Raw genomic sequence first — 19,554 nt, 5'->3', positions numbered from 1 at the left:
TGGAAACTTTGAGAGCTCGACTAGAATTTCTCCATTTGGCCACAGAGCGTGAGTCTGGAGCGACTGGCCCACCTGTGAGTGGAGCACAAAGCTATGATTTACAGAAATAACTGAAATGTGGCACAATTTAGTCATTACCAGTTTCAATTTATTTCCTTTAGAATACATTAAAAAAGATGACTGGAGAAATGTGAAGATACATTTGTATACAAAAGAATAGTCCTTTTACAAATAACCAATACTTAAGGAGTCGCTTGCATTTTGCATTTCGTTATTTGACATGTTTTTTCAAAGTGTGTACCACACTGACCTTTTAAAATGTGTGCAAAGAATACAACGCAAGCCAGTAGAATATCACATAAAAGTTAAAATAACATACAACAGAATACAAAGTGGAAAAAGAATAGTCGCAGACATCGTGAGTGAAGTTGGAGAGTGGGAAGAAAACGCACTTCCACTGTCACCCTGGCATACAGGAACATCGTACAGTTCAAATAAAGACTGATACTTAAATAATGGGAGAGTGTAATAACAGCTGGACAGTGAGAATGACCATACATAATGTACATTTCCACAGCACTTACTCCATCTGTTCAACAGAGTCACACTCACTGGTTCCTCTGAGAGTCTGCTGCGTTTCATCGATGGTAACTGAACAGCAAACCTGGAGTGACTGAAAACAAGCTGAAAAAATGATTCCTGTGAAAGGGAAACTGACGACTGTTTGAATAGTGATGGATATAATGCTGCAGAGATGCACAACATGGAGGAAGTATTGAGTTTACATCAAAAGAGTGGATGAGAAAACATGGAGCATTCTTACTATGTGAATTATACTTAAACATCGTAAGACGGGAAATTAGAAAGACGAGCTCGTCTCTAATATAAACCTGTGTTACATTAAGGTCTGGTCCTGTCTGCAGGTGAGATAAAGTAAGGCCCCACTACTTGAGAATTTACAGTAACTGTTTAGCGAATATAACAATTTAGTCAACCCTTTCAGATCCAATTGTATACAGTGTGTTTGACAATCCCCATCAGCTCAGTCACATACAGCTATCTGACTGGTGCATTCATTAACACGCGTGGTCTCATTGCCATCATGTATTCATGCCCTCATGCCAATCAAGCTCTCAGCTTTTTAAATGAATCAAAGCTGTATCAAATAACACGCTCATAAAACAGACACCTGACACCATGTGAATTAGGTTGGTTTCTCCCAGGAAATAAAGGAGAAAGAAAAATCCTACAGAATGAAAGGGCAAAAACTGAAAGACGAGCACAGTCACACTGCAAGCTGTGGACGTCTTCCAACACGGAGCTCATCTCTTCTTCTGCTGGCCTCAACTACAAACCAGAGGAGGCCATCATACTCATTTCAGAGAACTGGAAACCCTACGTAAAGTACTTATCCTCCAACGCTTTTAAAAGCATGAGTTGGGGATATGTTCCCTTCTCTAAATGTGAGGTCTATTGAGTCAGAAAAAAGATGACAGTATCGTATTTGACAGGTAAAGGCTATAACCATGGACTTAAATCTATATACTCCCTTTTTCCTTTGCATTTGACCTTCCTTTATTTCCCTTTGGCCTGGGTTGACTTTTCTCCCTCATCCCTATTACGACCCATTCAGATGTGCCCATCTTGGTGACAAAGCAGACACAGAGGAGGACGTTTTTCTTGGCTTGGTTCGTTTCCCCCTCCCTCCCGATCCTGCACGAGCTGACGCTCTAAAGCAGAAGGCAGCCGCTCTTCTTGCATCGTCTCTTGGCTTGTAGTGCTGCCCTGGTGGCCATCTCAAACACCTCCCTCACACCATCCTTTGTCTTGGCTGAGCACTCGAGGTAACCAAAGGCATTGATGCGGTTAGCCATGTCCCTCGCCTCGTCTGACTTCACTGGTTCCTGTTTGGGGAAACCAGAGTCACAGAGGAAGATAAGCTCTTTTAAAAAAGCTTACTAACCTTACTTACTAAACTTACTTTGGAAGACATTGCATGTTCACTGATGATCAAAATGTGGCATAGATGTATACACAACTCCACAGGCCTGACCCTTCTAAAAGCAAAGGTAGCTCCATGAACTGACCTGTTTCATCTTAGCCAACTCTCGACGTGTGTGCTCATCATTTCGCAAGTCTTTCTTGTTTCCCACAAGAATAATGGGCACATTGGGACAGAAGTGCTTCACCTCAGGAGTCCACTTCTCTGGAATATTCTCTGCATCAGGCACAAGGTGGACATGTTGAACATGGAGCAGATGCAGACAGAACACTGGTAAAAATAAATAAATAAAATCTCACCCAAACTGTCAGGACTGTCAATTGAGAAACACATTAGGATCACATCTGTGTCTGGATAGGACAGAGGTCTCAGTCGGTCATAGTCCTCCTGTCCTGCTGTGTCCCAAAGAGCCAGCTCCACCTATAACATGACAAGAGGACTAGTTCACTTCCAAGGACTCATGTGAGGTTAAAGTTGGGACTTGGTTAGCCTAGATTAGCATAAAGGCTGGCAGCAGGAGGAAACAGCTAGCTTGTGACATCCAAATTTCTAAAATATACCAACCAACACCTCTGGAATCTCATGCAGAAAATGAAATGTAAATGTGACAATTTGTGAATTTAGGGGGAATTATACACTGGACTTTACTTCTTTGCTCAGTCACTTCACAAAGTCTTGTCATCAGCTAGTTACCAGGCAACCACATAATGTGATAAGGCCTGTAATCACCTGTTATTATCCAGATTCAGATCACAGGTGGAGATGGGGTAAGAGAAAGGCTTTGAAATAGGGCCGGGCTGATATATCAGCCAACATCATCTTGATGCAAACATACTGTATACTGGTATCAGTGTGTATGTTGTCCACCTGAGAGCACTGACAAGTTTTCAAATGTCAGCTCCACATGAATCTTTGTCAGAACTTTAAGAAGATATATCATTTTCAGATTGTTAAATAATTCCCCAGTACAGATATCAGCATTGGCCTCAAAAAACCCAGTACTGGTTGGAGCTACACTTTGAAACAAACCCTAAGGTTCAGAGCCTGAAACTACACATCCCATGCTAAGTTAAAGGATCACTGTGAAAATGAAAAACTTGAAATATGTCATCATAATGAACAGCTTACCTGTTTACCATCCACCTCAATGTCTGCCACATAGTTTTCAAACACTGTGGGCACATAAACCTCAGGGAACTGATCCTTGCTGAACACTATGAGGAGACACGTCTTGCCACAGGCTCCATCGCCAACTATCACCAGTTTCTTTCTGATTGCAGCCATCTGAAAGAATAATAAAAGACCTTTTACAAAGACACACACACGGTCAGGGATGTTTACAGGCAAGTTCAGGCAGGTTTACCTAGCACAGTGATGACTTACTTTTGACCAGAATTAAGCTATTTTGTCTAAAGAGAGTCCCCAATGCAACATACTGTGGACAACAGTATGAACAGTGGTTAGACGGAAAGTGACCCATGCCATCTGAAAAGGTGGTGCTGGGGTGCATTCAGTGTGGAGTACTGTGAACACATGTTCCTTAATCACATGCTCCTAAAATCTTATCAAGTACAGCTGCAATGTTTCATCACAATTTATTTTTAGAAAAGTTAAACAACCAATTACTGCAAACTACAAGTTCCAGCTCTGCTCTCTGGCAACAACAACCTTGCTGTTTCCCATCTTCTCAAGCAGGTAATTCACTGCACTTTTGGTCATTGAGAGCGAACAGCCCTGCATTAACACGGCGTGCAGGGCTGCGCTGGTATGGACAGGCTGCTAAAAGCCAGCTGAGCGAGATGATGAAACAGGGTCCACGAAGGCTGGTTTGAGCTATGGATCCTTGAGTTCGTAGTTTTATCAGACATCAAAACACCACACAGCAGTTTAGAACACCATGAGGATTTAAGGAAGATTATATCTCCATCATTTTATCTCCTGTCGTGAGACTATGGACTTACAATCTTCGCTCTTTAAAAACAATCTACTGCTCACTGTTGGCAATGCACCTGCATTAAAATGGCACACCGATTCTTCGTGGCTGATGGGAATTGTGTTGCAGCCAAAAGTTAGCCAGGTTCAACTTTTCTGTTGGACGGCCTGGTGTTATTTTGCTGGGGACCTCTATATTGAGGCCCCTGCTGTAATGATGCTGTGGTGTGGTATTAATGATTCTAACTGATTAAACATTTTAGGATACACTGCTGTTCTACTGCCCAATGTCAACATATGTCCTCTCAAAAGCAGCAATTTCATCCCATTCACTCCCCAGTTCAGCACATCGACCTCCACTGTCTCCACTGTCTCGTGTGTATGTATCAATAGAAACGAGTCAAATTTCATTCCTCAACACATCTGCAGTATTTCACTCTAAACAACACACAACCAACAAAACACAAATCATCCAACTTCAATGTGGGCCTGAAAGCAAAACAGGGGATGAAGCATGAAGTTACCTTGTTGAGTTGAGGTTGTTGCCAACAGTCTACTCAATCAACAAAACACATAGCAATAAATGACAGCATAGCATGACGACAGACAGAATCACTCTTCTTCCTTTTCCCAAAAGTGATCTAAAGCAACATGTTGGGTGTTGCTAAAACATATGTTGATCAAAACAATCCACAGATTGAGTGGCCTAATGAAAACAGGTTATTGCTCTCACCATTTTTAATCCAGAGCAGGCAACTCTAATCTATATCTGTAATAGATTTCTTCATTATTTACTAAAGCTTCAAAGTTTTACCTAATAAAATTCAGCCTCACAAATATATTTAGTGGACTGATCTCCTGCTACTGACATCATAAACAGTCGTTTTCTGTAGTCTTCTCTATGAACTATTCACCGCTTTGGAGAATGAACTGGGTGAACATGCTGTTGGCAAAGATCACATTAGTGAAGACAGTTATGAAGCCTCAAACTGGCCTAACTGGACGATCTGGTAAGTTTACGTTGCAGAACTTCACTTCCTCAGTTTTTTTTTTTTGTTTTTTGTTTTTTTAGCTCAAATGCAGAGCGCTATTTTATCTGTCAGCTTCACCTTCAGTGAATTGCTTCACGTTACAGATAACTTGTCATCCTAATGTTACCCCAGTTATACATCACTGTCCTTAACTGGCCTGTTTGACTGTGAATTCGTGGAGTATCGGCTAACTTCTAGCTAGCAGCAGTTTCCATTCCATCTAAGGAAGCTAATTACTAGCTTGCTAACTTTGCTTAGTTTTCGGGACAGCTAGTCTCTCGTCAAGCTGCACACATAAAATTAGGAAATCGCAACATGTCGCTTGCTTCTATCAGCTACCCCGACGTACAAAGTAAGCAGAGACATATTATGAGTAATAATGTTAATGTTATTCCCCCGTTTTAGTAGATATACTTGCCTTTCTTCAGTTTTCCTGTCGGACCTAGCAGTCCTGCCCCCGACAGTGCCACGAAGATTGCGCCCGCCCACATAATATACTTTCAGCCAATGGGACACAGCAAAATATATGAGTGAATAGTCAGTTAACCAACCAATACAATACGTATATAAACTCGCCCAGTTTTGTTTTACCCTGGAGAAAAATGAAAGCAATGTTTTGCCTCGGGTCAAGCCTCTCAGTGATGTTTGGTTCTCTGTTTACATCCATTGGATACCACCCTGTTCTTAAAGACATTCAGTGACAAATCAAATTAATTGAATTTCCTCAAGGCATGTGAAATGCAAAAATTTTAGGTGGTATAAATGTAAAGATTTTAAGTTATCATATTAATTATTGTTCATACACAGAAATTAGCAACATATTTAGGGATCACTATAGTCAAAGAACGGTAACATACTCCTTCTTAACTCCGTTGTGGGAAAAAGAAAGAAAGGAATATACAGTGTATCCAATGACTGTGAGCTGAGGTTTAAAAGGATTTACTTAAAACAGCACACCATTAATTTAGCATTGCTCTTACATAAAGTTTGGAGACTTGCACAAGACAGATCTGAAAAACAATGGTCAAAATCAAAGCAGCAGATATTCAGACGGAAGTTCTTTGTATGGGTCATGCTTGAAAGAAAATGTAAGATGTTAGAAATCCATTATAATTATTAACCCAGGGAGATTGGGAGGAAGCTCCCTCCAGAGCCAGGCACAGTGACTACAGCATGTGGTATAATTACTGCATATGCATACTGTGTGTATATGTACATGGCCTGCTGAATGACTGAAAAACTTGAAAGGGTCACTGCAACCTTTTTGCACTGGATTCTGTTGTTCAGACTCAATAGCTAAGAAGAGCCATGCGTGCCCCTCTTTGTGGCCTCGTTACTGTCCAATGATTGTTAAGAAAAAAAAACCTATGTAACCATTGTTGTGTAGTCTTGCTTCCTGGCATGTTCACTGTTCAGACAATGGAAACTAATAAGAGCATTTATTTATTCATCAAAATGGAGACTGATTTGAAATAGAGTTCATCAGACTATGTGGTACTTCCTGAAGTCTTGTCCTAACAACTAAGTTGCCAGGTTTGGTGTTAAGACTATTCTGCCTGTCTGGAGACCAAAACCAGTGTCCATCATTTCTCATCTCACTCTTAAGAGAAAGGCAGTAGGTGAAATTCCCAAAATATGTATCCTGTGGAGTTGATTGATAATGCATTCCGGTGAGAAACACTGAATATAAACAAAAACTTTGTTTAACAGAAATCTTCATAATGCACCTTTAATCGACTATGTAGGTAGAAAATTTCCAAGCTCACCACTCAGATGCTGCGCTCAAGTGATTGACAAGATCCTTAAATATTTGTGGTGACCTCAAAATCCTTGATACCTTTAACTTCAGCAACTGATACACAACTGGCAACCATTGCATGCAATGGTAAATGTACGTTATTCTATCATAATGTGTGCAAATGACTATACTAACCTACATAAGAACAAACAAACGTTGGACTTTATCCCTGGTTTCTATTAATACATTGTGTAGTATCTTTTTCAGTGGTTCCCTTCAACACATTTATCTCTGACTAATAACCATCTGAATCCAAACAACATGGTTGTGTCCAAAATTTTCTAAAACTAATTCTGCAGCTCTTACATACTGAAATTAACAGAGATGTTGCGGCACTTACAAATCATTCCTTTGAGTTTTAACTGACTGGTATAATGTTGCATTATTGACATTTACATATCTAATAAAGACAAAGCATTGCTTTATGCACACTACATTTCTAATTACATTGTCTTTGGGGTGATACATTGTGCAGAAATTTAACACTTAGAAGTCAAACAAATGAGATGACAGAAAGTAAATATATGGGTTTTAGATAGTATTTTTTGACTAAGACCAGAAAATTATATTTGGACCTTTTTACAATTTTTCAACTCAAAAAAATAGTAATGTACAAAGAAGAGCTGCAAAAAAGCATACTGTATTTGTTCAGTTTAGATTCCCTCAAACTACACGTTTTATTTCACTGTTTTTCCCCACACTAGGCACAGCTCAGGGATGGCAGTGTCAGTTGTTCTGTGAGTTGGTCAGATTGCTGTGGAATTGTGCTCACACATTCATAGTACTCAGAGGTACAGAGACTCCTACTGACTTGGATCTCCTTTCTTTTCCTCTTGCACCAACAGCAGGCTAAGGTTTTCATCTATTTAGTGAAACATATCAACATTTCTCTGATGGATTGACACAAAATTTTGTATAGACATTGAGGATTCCCATATTATGAATCCAAATGACATTGGTCATCTCCTGACTTTTACTCTAGATGAATGAACTGCACAAACTCTGGTGATCCTCTGACTTTTCATCTTGTGTCATCATCAAGGCAATTGTTTTTAATTTATCCAATGATTTGGTTTATGTTAAGGAGATCAGCTAGTGAACAGGTGCAGACACAGAGTCAAGTAAGAGATTTAAGGTAATTAATGTGGGACAAAGGGAAAGGTCTCTCTGGTCGAGCAGAAAGAACAAGGGGTCCAGATGGAAGTCCAGATGTTGCTGGGGAGAATGAGTCCAAGACCAGAAAAGTGGGCAGGAGACAGGATCTGGACCAGGTCATTCGAGAGAGAGAGAGAGAGAGAGAGAGAGAGAGAGAGAGAGAGAGAGAGAGAGTCAGTCATGTAACATATCATAACTTCTTAAGTTCAGCGTGTTAACAAGCTGAAGATAACATTTAGCTCTGAGTGCCACAGTATGTAGCATAAGTAACATGCTTAAAATAAACTAAAACTATGGAAGCCCATCTAGACCATTAAAAAGGATGAAAACCTGGCCTTGTATTGGCCACATGTATTAACTGAATTATTTATTTAAAAATTTCATTGATCACAGCATAGGAAACTGCATATTTTCATTTTAACTGCAATTCCATCTAACTTGCTACAGCAGGGATCCTTAATTGTAACAGACCAAGCTGTCTTTTGGTAAATTTGCATGTTTATATAGTTTCATAGAAATTACTTGCACTGCCTGCACATACCTCATACTGTATATACCTCATGCCATTGCACTACCTGCATGTGTTTATATTTTGGATATAATGACTATTTACACCTCTGATTAGATGCTAAACTGCATTTCGTTGTCTCTGTGCTGCACTCTGACAATGATAATAAAGTTGAATCTGAATCTAAATAACAATAACAACTGAATAGAAAGTAAAGTAGTACTTGCGATGTGAAATTATAACAAAATTCAGAAATTGTAATGAGACTGAACAATCACGTGACATGTATTTGTCTTTCTGTAAACAAAAAATCATTTGATTTTAAATGAATGTGAGACTGAAGTGCTCCTGAAGTAACTCCTCCTCGAGTAAGAAAATGACTGAAACATTGCTGATGATAATGACTGTTTTATTTGCTTAGGTAATGTTTTCAAACCAGTAAAATACATTTAGGACACTGGAAGAACAGTAATACATGAACAGGTAATGAAGTACACCTGTTATTACAAATATGTAAAAAAAATAAATAAGAAGTCTTCATATATTTGCAACAGTAAAATACTATTTCTTTTGGTCCCCTTCTGTGCAGCTTACTAATGTTCACCCAGCACAGACTGGTGAGGAGATGAGAGAACAACATATTTCCTCTGGATTACTGGAGATCACGCTGAGTTATGGTCTGATAGTATGAATGAGATTACATGTCTTGACTGTCCATTTTACAAGTTATCACTCTGTGAGGATATGAAGGAGTTTTACAAGGAATCCTTTATTACAGGCAGTAAATACTGGATGGAAGTTAAGCAACACAAGACATTTCTATTTCCCAGTCAAACTTTATTACAGTGTTAACAGATCACAACACAAGTTACATAATATTCTCAGCAGTATTTTGAGAGGGCATCAAACAGCTGATCTGTATCCTTGATAAACATTTCAAAGCATAAATAGGGAATAACTATCTGACAAGTAAAAGCATCTCAGGTGAAAGATACAAGTGACTTTGAAAAATAACATGGCAGATACTGACTGAGCCATTTCTTCAACTACACAAGCAAGTTATTTTACCAGTCCATCCTTCAGTGATGTTGACGTGCTCATTTAAAGGTTTCTGACTCGTTTGGAGTCGCTGGTCTGAAGAAACTCTTGTGTGGTCAATGTAGCATGCAGAGACAGGCTACAGCACGTGCAGGGCATTACTGATTACTTTGATGAGTTAGTTAATAGTCCTTTTACCAGACATAATTGTTTGACAAATGTTTCACTGTTGTGTCATGTCATACTTTTCACCTGGTAGCTACTGTCTGTTTAAAAAATGTGTTTACCTTCCATACTGTGCTACATGCTAACACGTTAGCTCTGAAACGTTAGCTTTCTCCTTCACTGTGGTCTGTCACTTCTCGCAAATGTAAAGCAGAGTATGTCCACGGTGTTTAGGCATAAATATTAACCTAACATTATGTGACAGACGATTATTTAATAAATAAATACGTCTCTGTATCTGTGGAATACGGCAGCAGAAGCGTCACAACATGGCGGCGTAAACAAAATGATGACGCGAGTTACCTCAAATTCAGCACCACATGAAGTCAGCGCCACCTTCTCTATGGCCTATATTTTTTGTTATTGTTTTTTTTTTCTTTATGAATCCATGTGCACAGACTTCTAAACAGCTTCACTTATAACCAGCGTATGAATATTATGGTGATCCGTGCGCACAGATGTCTAGAGTGTATCTTCTAACATATGGCGATCATGTGGGCAAATCACAGGAAGTTGACTTATATGAGCCAATAAGCGGTGAGCTTATGTACAATGACGTTAGCCATTGGCTGATTCAAAAGTGGGCGATTTGAACGCCAAACGGTTTCCAGTTTTTGTCTGTGTCACTTTGGAAACGGACGGACACGGTAAGGTTTTCAACAAATCGTGCTTATTTAGTACTAACGTTACACCAGTGATTATTTCCCTATTTTCAAAGTTCCACTTTAGTAAACGGGGCAGCCTCGTGAATGTAGCAAACTTTAAGTGTTAGAATTAGCAGATAGTTTGATTCATGTGATGATATCTAATGTACGCTAGCTAGGTGGTTTCCCTCGCTAAACGTTAAGCTACCTGAACGAATGGTTTATATAAGTAAAATATGACTTCCAAACGCCATCCAGTAATTTAGCGTTGCATTACCATGACAAGTTAAATTTTCTTATCGTAAAATAGCATTGTTCTTGTGAAAATTTCCGGTTCTGCTTCAGTCTGTTAACATCAAAACACAGCAGATGTAGCTCTAACCGTGCGTTAGTTAAAATTATGCTAACTTACATCGCTAGCCTAGTCGCTTAAATCAACGCAGACTTTACTGAAAAAGCCTTTTGAACGAGACATTCGTCGTGCTTGACATTTATTTCTTTTAGGTGAGTTGTGAATAACACAGTTTGAGATCATGGCCGAACGCTACTCCGGCGGCACGTCTGAACTGTACGAGTATGATGCCCCGTCAGAAGTAGTCGACCTGAAAGAGCTGGAGAATGCAGACAACGACGATAAATGGTTTGGTAAGTTTCCATTGAGTCTTTTCATCTGAGTTGTGTTTGGTTCACGTTAACGTTGACCTATTCAGACCGTGGCATTCGTCTTTGTCTCGCACTCGTGTCTGGATACACTGGACGGAACTTGGTGCTGGTGGGCAAAATAACCACGTTCCTTTAACACAACACCGCGTCAGGCAGTGGTTTTGGTGAAATGTCGGCATTTGTTGCAATTATGACCATGAACCACATAAGATATGTCACCTCCATGCTGTTTTGCAATCCTGCCATTTGTGATGGCTTGATAGATTTTTGTCCATCCCCAAAAATCTGGTATTATGCAGGAAGTGAGTGATGTTGGTGTAGCTCCTAGTCCCCCTCCACCTCTCCTTTTGAGATATAAATGTAAACAACATGTACATTTGTAATATTATATAAGGGGTTTGAAAGTAGGACCCCCCCAGTATGTAGGTAATTGAGTCCCTGAAATGAGTCCACATTGTCTTGATCTTTGACTTGTCTCTTGCAGAACAACAGGCTATTACAGCCGATGGTCACCTGAAGACGCCTTCAAGACATGACCGAAGAAGTAATCTGCAGAATTTGCCGAGAGCCATCGTAAACCCACAAGTCAAGACAGATGTGGACTGTGGTTAGTCTTCTTTGCATTACTGAGGATGCACTCATAATACATTTCTGTTAAGATACAGTAATCCTGAAAGGTGTTGAAATGTAGCTTGTGCCTTTTTCCAGAGAGTCCCATCAGTCATTAAGTCAGTGCTGTGACTATAAATATGGAAGTGTTAAAAGGGGTTCACAAAGTTTTCATGAATGCATAGCTGTCTCTTGTTTTCAGTGAGCTTTGGACATTTATGTATACTTGATGACTATTTTGTGCTGAACCCTCTTCTGTAATTCATTGAATAATCCTCATCACTTGGTTAACGTGAATCATATGGACTGATCAATATTACAGGTCCAAGCACGTCCACGGCTCCACCTTCAAACATCGTCACATCCTGGGGTTCTGGAACTCCAACTCGGAGTGGCGCGCGACCAAAAAGCAGGACCACAAATCAACCCCCTGCCCAACCATGCAGGTACAGTCCTTGGGATGGCTATTTCTCAGACTTTCGTGCACTGTATTATGCGTGTGCTACAGTGGGGCTACACACATATCAATTTAAACTGGTACTGGTTCATCAGGCTACATTACCTGATGATTATGGTGACCAATCGCTTGCATCGAACTAACCGACTGACTGTTACACCATTTGATGAGACGCACAAGCAGATTGTCAAGCAGCTGGATGTAAGCTGCCTTTGTGTGTGTTCACCCCTGTGTTTAAAGTTGAGTTAATGATCCTCTTGCATCATTGTCACATTGATTGTTGAGTGTACATATGTATTATCTCAATTCTGGAAAGTGGCACCAATTTACAAATGAAGTTGAGTTTAGTCATTGCAGGGATTCATCCTGTAAAAACATTTGTGTAATGTCTGTGGCTCAGGGTTATCGGAGTTGGGACTTAAAGACTTTTTAAAAGCAACTGAAGGAGTTTGAAAGGTCCTGATTTTGGGGAGGGCCGAACCAAAGGTGGTACTGTTTTGCATCATGGAGATGCAGGATCAAGTGCTTTGGGGAACTTGACCTTTAACTTTTGCGTCTTCATTGTACAATTTTTCATTCAATTTCAATCTGATTCTAATTTTCTCTCATTGCTTTATTCATTTTTAGGGTTTCTAAACGTAAAGGACTAACAAGCGGCCCAGCTGCACCACCATCAAAGAAATACAAAAAGTAAGTGTTGTGACTGTCCTCTAGTTTCTCCTTATGTTCTCCTTCCCTTTACAGCAGCAAGTGTTCTGGATCCTAAAACACCACTGAATACAGTGTACATGTCCAACAGACTGGTGTCTTTTTTACACTGACAGCCCTGCACAGAAGCCCCACTCTGTTTTAACTTTTTGTTTTTCCAAGTTTTCACCTGCAGCTGTTTGTTCCAGGAGCCCTGTTGTCCAACCAGCCCAAAGAAGCAGCCGTGTCCTCCGCAGGACTGGACAGTTTAACTCCACGACTGCGCCCAAGACCCAGGCAGCAGCTTCCACTGCAAACACTGAGTGAGTCTACAATTTCAGATGCACTGGTGTTTCTCAGCTTCCTCCTCTTGGAATTGGTGGGTGGGGAGACGGAAGCCTTTTTAGATAATCTGAGTACTCAAAGGCTTCATAATCTTAATGAATTGAAAATGGAGTTGTACATTTTTTGAATGGGACATTTCCACTTTAAATGAAACTTGGTTGGTTGAGCAGGTTAATGCTGATTATTTATTTATTTTTTTTGATGATGATGATGATGATGATGATTGTGTCCAAACAGGCCATGTACCTCTGAAGAACAAGAGCTGGAGCGCATCAGGAACCTCCAGAAGGAAGTGGCTCTGCATCGCCAGAAGAATGAGGCCAGCTACAAAGCTGCTCTGGCTGGCAGTAAGGAGATTTTATTTTATGTGCTCCTGCAAAGATGGAGCATATTCACACGGCAGCCATTCTTCCTCTTATGTGAACCCAGAGTGAGAAGCTCAAATGCTTTTGTTAAGAGGAAAGTGTCATACTGCTGTGTTCCACGTTACATGGCGTGTAAATGTACCAAATCTGACAAATTATTTGATCAGCAACTCAAAAATAATGGAAAGGTTAAATCTGGACAGACATTGAGCCATATTTCAAGGTAAAACTACATGTTTTATAGCAATTAGCTACTGTTAGACAATGACAGATGTTAGCATTCAACCACACATCTGTTTAAGCCTGAAAGTAAAGCGCAGTGGATGTATTCAAAGCAGACATGTCCGGTCAGCCTCTTCATGCCACACAAAACACTCTCTGTGACGGACTGGAACACGTCTGTGTTGGATGTAAGCTGAATGAAGTTTACACAGAAAAGTGTTCAGTGAGCACAACGTCACATATTACTGACTTAACCAGAACATTTCTGAGGTCGAGTGAAGAGACAGCAAGACAGCGAACGCTACATTTCAAGCTTGATCACATCCACTGTGTTTTGCTGCCAGGCTTCATTTAATATGTTCAAGATGTGCGAACACATTTGAATGAATTTACACCTTCTCTATCGTATCGTCGATCATCATCAAACGGACATGATTGAATGCTAAAATTAGCTGTTATCCAGTAGCAGCTAATTGGTGATCAAATCTGTAGTTTTACCTTGAAATATCACCTGATGCCAGATTTTAACTCTCCATTTTTCAGCTGCTGATCAATCAGGAAAGTGAAATGATAATGACTGTGAAACACAGCAGTACGATGTTATCCTTTTGATAACAGCATTCAGGCTTCCACCCCGAGCATGATGTTAGAGGAAAATGACCTCTGTGTGAATATGGTCTATTAGTAAATGTTCTTGATGATAATTTTATTTATTTTTTTAATAATGTGCTGACTAACAAGCTGTTGTGCCACCATTTTAAAAGATCTGAATGTTGGGCTTGAGGGTGACTTTCTATTTGATTTTGAGACTCATTCACTTTAATTTCAGATCCACCACCAAAGAAGATGGTCCTTTCAGCGACTGTGCCTAAAGAATTCCATTTCAATACAAACACTCGTGCCAAGCCCACCACTTCATCCAGCACGGCCCACAAGGAAGTGGACTTTATCCATCAGCTCCGCAAACCAAGCTCACCAGTAAGTTATACTGCAGCCTGTGGAGTGTTAGACCCAGATCCCCAGTGATTCACCTAGAATGTATTAACAATGTCAGCGATCCTCTGTACACACAAAAGCCACTGCCGTCACACAGCAGTGGCTTGTAATCTCAACAGTACATCCGTCAACACATGGACCACTTCAGCCACATGAAATCTTTTTTTTGTTTGTTGTAAGGCAAAGGCTGCGAAAGGTGCCACCGTGCCCAAACCCTTCAAACTGTCGAGAGGCAGCAAAAGAAAGGTGGAGAACCCCTCGAACTACGTGCCCATGGCTCAGCGGATAGAGCAGTACGAGAAACGAACACCTGACCGCTACCACCTGCGCAGTCGCAAGACTCAAGAGAGAGGTGTGTGTGCCAGGAGTTTGGTTTCTTTCTCCAGTGTTCGGTGACAGATTTGGGATGGTTTGTGTGGAACTGAGCCACATGGGTTTTAACTGTTTGTCAGGACCATCCCCAGTGAAGGGTGACCACCTGAAGCTCACCCAGCCTCACACGCCACACCTGATGACCCAGCAGAGGAGCCGGCCGCCCACCGTGAAGAGCAGCGCTGAGTTGGAGGCTGAAGAGGTGGAAAAACTTCACAAGTAAGAGCTTTTACTTCACCGCTCATCTGACACCAGCCTCTTCTATTTAATAATAATAAAGCTTTATTTATATAGTGCCTTTCATACAGGGATTGCAGTTTAAAGTGCTTTACATAGCATCAAAGGACATCTGAACCCATCGATCTGATAGGCCTAGTTTTCCTGGATTACAGTAAGATAACAATTTATGAGTTAAAAATTCATGTAGTATAAAACAGTAAAAGCAACCAGCAAGCACAATATATGGATTAAAAACAGGTAAAAGAATGAATTTTAAAATAAATCAATAAATAAATAACAACAGCAGTGGTAAAATCTGTGCAACAACAACAAAAGAAAATAAGAAGAATGATTCAAGATACCATGTAAGTGCCGTGCCTTTAGAGGGTATTATTCCCTGATCTCAATGAAAAGCTTTAATAAAAAGAAATATCTACCGAGTTTGCTTCCCTGATGTTTTTGGGCAGTGTGTTCCATAGTTTTGGGGCGTAATTAACAAAGGCTGCATCACCTATTTTCTTCTGGCTGTTTCTGGGAGCCTCCAACAACCGAGAAGTTGATGAACGCAGCGTTCTTGTTGGGATGTAATTTATTTAAGAGTTGGTGATGTAGCTAGGTCCCTGTCCATTTAGGGCTTTGTATGTAAGAAGGAGGACCTTAAAGTCAATTTTATAGATGACAGGGAGCCAGTGCAGAGTAGCTAGGACTGGACTATTTGTCCGTCCTGTTGAGTGGGCAACTTAAGTGTGGGACGCTGGACCGGACAGTCCTTGTGCGTTTGTCCTGCCAGGCCGTCTCACATTGAAGTTCTGACCAGTGTTGTGTTTTAATCACAGATTTAAATTCAAGGCCCTGGAGCTGAACAGGAAAATACTGGAGGGCACAGAGGGCATAAAGAAGCCTGCAGTGAAGGAGCCCACTGTTCCCGAAGGCTTTGAGCTGCAGATTGAAAAGCGGCTGCAGGAGAGACAGGCCTCCAAGCCTCAGGAGGACGAAGAGAAGCTGCACACCTTTAAATCACAGCCTCTACCCAGAAAGATCCTGGAAGGGGTCGTGGTGAGTTTAGTTCAGTTTCACATCTTGTGAAGACAGAATGAGAATGTAAAGCTTTTAAAGTTCCTCCTGTATGAATGTATTAAAAGGAGTCCATCCTGTCAACAGGGATTGCCACAGAGGAAGGTTCTGCCCGCAACTGTGCCAGAATCTCCAGCTTTTGCCCTCAAGAAGAGGGTTCAGAGGGAACCCAGGGTTGAGGAAGTAAGGACACTACTGGTAGTCTTGACTTCAGAGCTGCTCATCTCCCTGCCCCTTCACTCCCTGAACAGACATATTGACCACCATGTCAGTAAACTTGGGCCTGCTGCTTTTTCCTTTGCCAGGTCAAACAGCCGTCACCAATCAAGGCCCCCCCAGTGCCTCACTTTGGCCTGCCCTTCCAGCCCCGGCTGCCAGAGAACCACCACGTCGAGGTGTGTCCTTTCTCCTTTGAAGAGAGGGAGCGAGAGAGGAGGGCACTGAAAGAGAAGAGGCTGGAGGAGAAGAAAAATGAAGAGGTGAAGTCACACTTCAAGTGTCCTCAGACCAGAATAAGGACGACTGTTAAATCACCATCTCTTGTTACTTTGAACTCTTCCAGGTCCCACAGTTCAAGGCCCAGCCGTTGCCAGACTTCGACACCGTGGTCCTCCCTGAGAAGAAGAAGCTGGAGCCCACGAAGCCCGAGCCCTTTAGGCTGCTCATAGACGAACGGGGAGCTGTGAAGAACAGTCGCTGGGAACAGATGGTGCGCCGGGATTTGCCACTGAACACAGAGCAGTTTTATCCTCAATGCTAACCGTCTTTACCTGAGAGTTCACACCTGACCTCTGTGCCTCACAGATGAAGGAAGAGCAGAAGCAGCTGGAGGAAGCGACAACATTCAAAGCCAGGCCCAACACGGTCACTCATAAAGAGCCTTTCCAGCCCAGAAAGGAGAGCCGGGCTCCAGTGGGTAAGACCGTGAATATGCTACTCTTTTGTCTGTGGGCTTTCTTTACGCAGATAGCCTGCGTTATAGTTTTACATGAAGAAATTTCATTTTATTTTCATTTATGTGATGCAGCTTAGGCAGTTAGGAGTATTGAGAGAAGACAAATGCAGTAGAATCATTGTCTCATTTTAAGAATGTAGAAAAAAAAAACATTGAGTCCTGAATTAGTATCATGATCATATTTCCAATAATTTGTTAAACACCTGTGACATCTGATGAGCTGTAACCACGTCAGCCGGCCTCGATCCCACATTGTATAAGATTGGTTTAGTAACAGTCAGTTTTCATACACTGAAACTGATCTATAGACCTGTTGTAACCCTAATCGAATGCTGTCTGACACTTGTCAAACATCTTGAAGAATGTCTCTCAGCTTGTCACTGAGGCTGAATCATTCTGCAGTGGTTCGTAACTCTCTGTATTCTTGCTTTCACCACCATCTGTCGTGGCACTCTTCAGAAGGCATTCCCTCTTCCACAGGTGTGGAGGCCTTCGAGCTGTCGACCGAGCGGCGGGCCCGGGAGCGCCAGGAGTATGAGCGACTGGCTGCCGAGAAGGAGGCTCTCAGGATGTTAATGGAGGAGGAGCAGAGACGAGAGGAGGAGAGGAGAGAGAAAGAGGAGATTGCCAGGCTGCGACAAGAACAGGTCACTGCAAAAATCCTGTTTATTTAGAGTGATGATGCATTACTGAGAGAGAACACTCCACTGATGTGCCATTTCTCTTAAAACGGTGTACATCATCTGATTCTCATTGGTTTTAGGTGGCGTAAATGCAGGTGCAGTCTGTCTGATGTAGTTCTTCCCTCCTCTCCTCTGCAGGTTCATAAGGCTCAACCCATCAGGCACTACAAACCTGTGGCACTGAAGAAGAGTGAACTTCCTCTCACGGTCCCCCACTCGCCAAACTTCTCTGACCGCTTCCGCTTGTGATCTGCTTGCTTCAGTCCTCTCTGACTTCCTGAAACGAGGCTTTTTGTTTTTGTTTTTGGCCTTTCGAGATGCCCTTGAAATGTTGCATCTGTCAGATTAAGTCAGAAAACTAGCTGTAAAGTTGTGAAGAGTTGCATTTGACATGTTTTTGTCCTTTCATTGTTGAATTTTAGATTTTAACCATTGTAAACGTTTGCTGTATATTCTCTCACTCCTCTTGCCATATTAACTCTTTTCAAATAAACGCTATAAAATATTGGCACTGATTATGGACATTTAAGTTCTGACCAAACTAACTTGGTAGTAAATGTCACACTGAATTTGCCTTCTCTGTAATCCAACATTGCATTTTCCCAAGCAATTGCCCAGGGGCCCCATACTCAGAGCTGAGGAGGGCAGAGGATCTTGTTTTTTTAGTTCGGAAATTTTTCTTAAACTATTGTATCCAACACTTAAACGCACACACTGCTGTGAAAATGTATGGGCCTTAAATAAATGGCTTGAATATTGTAGAATCTGGTTTTGTTTTGTGAGGGGAAGCAGAGTTAAAGTCCAGCTTTAATGCCTTTTTGTGCGTACTGCAATTTATAGTACACATTGTGCTCACATGGTGCACTTGTCATAAATTCAAACATGCAGAGTGGGGAAAGATGGAGTCATCAGCTCATTTTCGCCCTGGGTACCCCAGGTAGTGACTTTGACTAGCTGTTGAAGGGTTTGACCAAAGGAAGTTCTTGCTCACTGGGGGGTTCCTGTGGATAGAGTATGGTCTGTACCATCTCTGGAAAGTGTCCTCAGACAACTTCTGGAGTCATTTGGTGCTACATAAATAAACCTGAAATGAAAAGACCTTGAAATATGTAGTAATAGTACAAATCTAATGTCTTCATTTACAATTGTATCTCCAGATTGTGTAGCATGTACACAACACTGAAGTTAGAGCAGTGAAACATTTCACTAACTTCCCCTCTTAAATTTTCAAATGATTTTGAGTTCATGAATGAAGAAAGCAAATGTAAGTGCCCAAAATTAAACTCCTAACATGCTGAAATCCAATGAGCTCAATTCTGATCTATGAATTCAAATCAAGAAAAACTGGTCATTAAAATTGGCCTGGTCAAACTCAGACATGATAACGGAGCCTCAGAGAATCTCTTCACTGCTTTCATTCAAACTCTCCTCTTGACACCTGTGGCTTGGATCATGTGCTCTGATACTCAGGTCTTGAAATTTTGAATACTGGGTACTTTGAATTTTGCTTCTTGAAACCTATTCATAGAGTTTAGGCCACAGAAATTCAAAGTCAAAATATTTTAATCTAAACA

The 19,554-nt window shown here is 41.2% G+C and overlaps 2 protein-coding genes and 1 pseudogene across 3 annotated transcripts; 1 reads left to right on the top strand and 2 right to left on the bottom strand.

The window, feature by feature from the left end:
* The window catches only part of LOC139335587 (tubulin alpha-1C chain-like), a 328,997-nt pseudogene that overhangs the window by 9,665 nt on the left and 299,778 nt on the right, over positions 1–19,554 (bottom strand).
* On the bottom strand, positions 127–5,430 carry LOC139334811 (rho-related GTP-binding protein RhoA-C). Its single transcript, XM_070967999.1, has 5 exons — positions 5,384–5,430; positions 3,131–3,286; positions 2,302–2,422; positions 2,088–2,218; positions 127–1,904 (listed from the first exon to the last, which is right to left on the bottom strand). Exons 2-5 carry the CDS (start codon positions 3,284–3,286, stop codon positions 1,731–1,733), a joined length of 582 nt encoding a protein of 193 aa, XP_070824100.1. The 5' UTR covers positions 5,384–5,430; the 3' UTR covers positions 127–1,730.
* On the top strand, positions 10,283–18,740 carry tpx2 (TPX2 microtubule nucleation factor). 2 transcript variants are annotated; one of them, XM_070968663.1, is made up of 17 exons: positions 10,283–10,336; positions 10,838–10,978; positions 11,481–11,603; positions 11,928–12,051; positions 12,690–12,752; positions 12,959–13,072; positions 13,332–13,441; positions 14,511–14,659; positions 14,858–15,029; positions 15,130–15,268; positions 16,105–16,324; positions 16,430–16,525; positions 16,648–16,821; positions 16,905–17,051; positions 17,147–17,258; positions 17,778–17,944; positions 18,119–18,740. In XM_070968663.1, the coding sequence occupies exons 2-17, from the start codon at positions 10,867–10,869 to the stop codon at positions 18,227–18,229; spliced, it is 2,133 nt and encodes a 710-aa protein (XP_070824764.1). In that variant the 5' UTR covers positions 10,283–10,336; positions 10,838–10,866; the 3' UTR covers positions 18,230–18,740. The 2 variants fall into 2 exon arrangements, with proteins under 2 accessions (XP_070824764.1, XP_070824763.1); XM_070968662.1 differs by having other exon boundaries at positions 17,757–17,944.

This window comes from Chaetodon trifascialis, chromosome 8 (genome assembly GCF_039877785.1).
Source record: "Chaetodon trifascialis isolate fChaTrf1 chromosome 8, fChaTrf1.hap1, whole genome shotgun sequence".
NCBI lineage: Eukaryota > Metazoa > Chordata > Actinopteri > Chaetodontiformes > Chaetodontidae > Chaetodon > Chaetodon trifascialis.
This window is presented reverse-complemented; position numbering and strand designations above follow the sequence as displayed.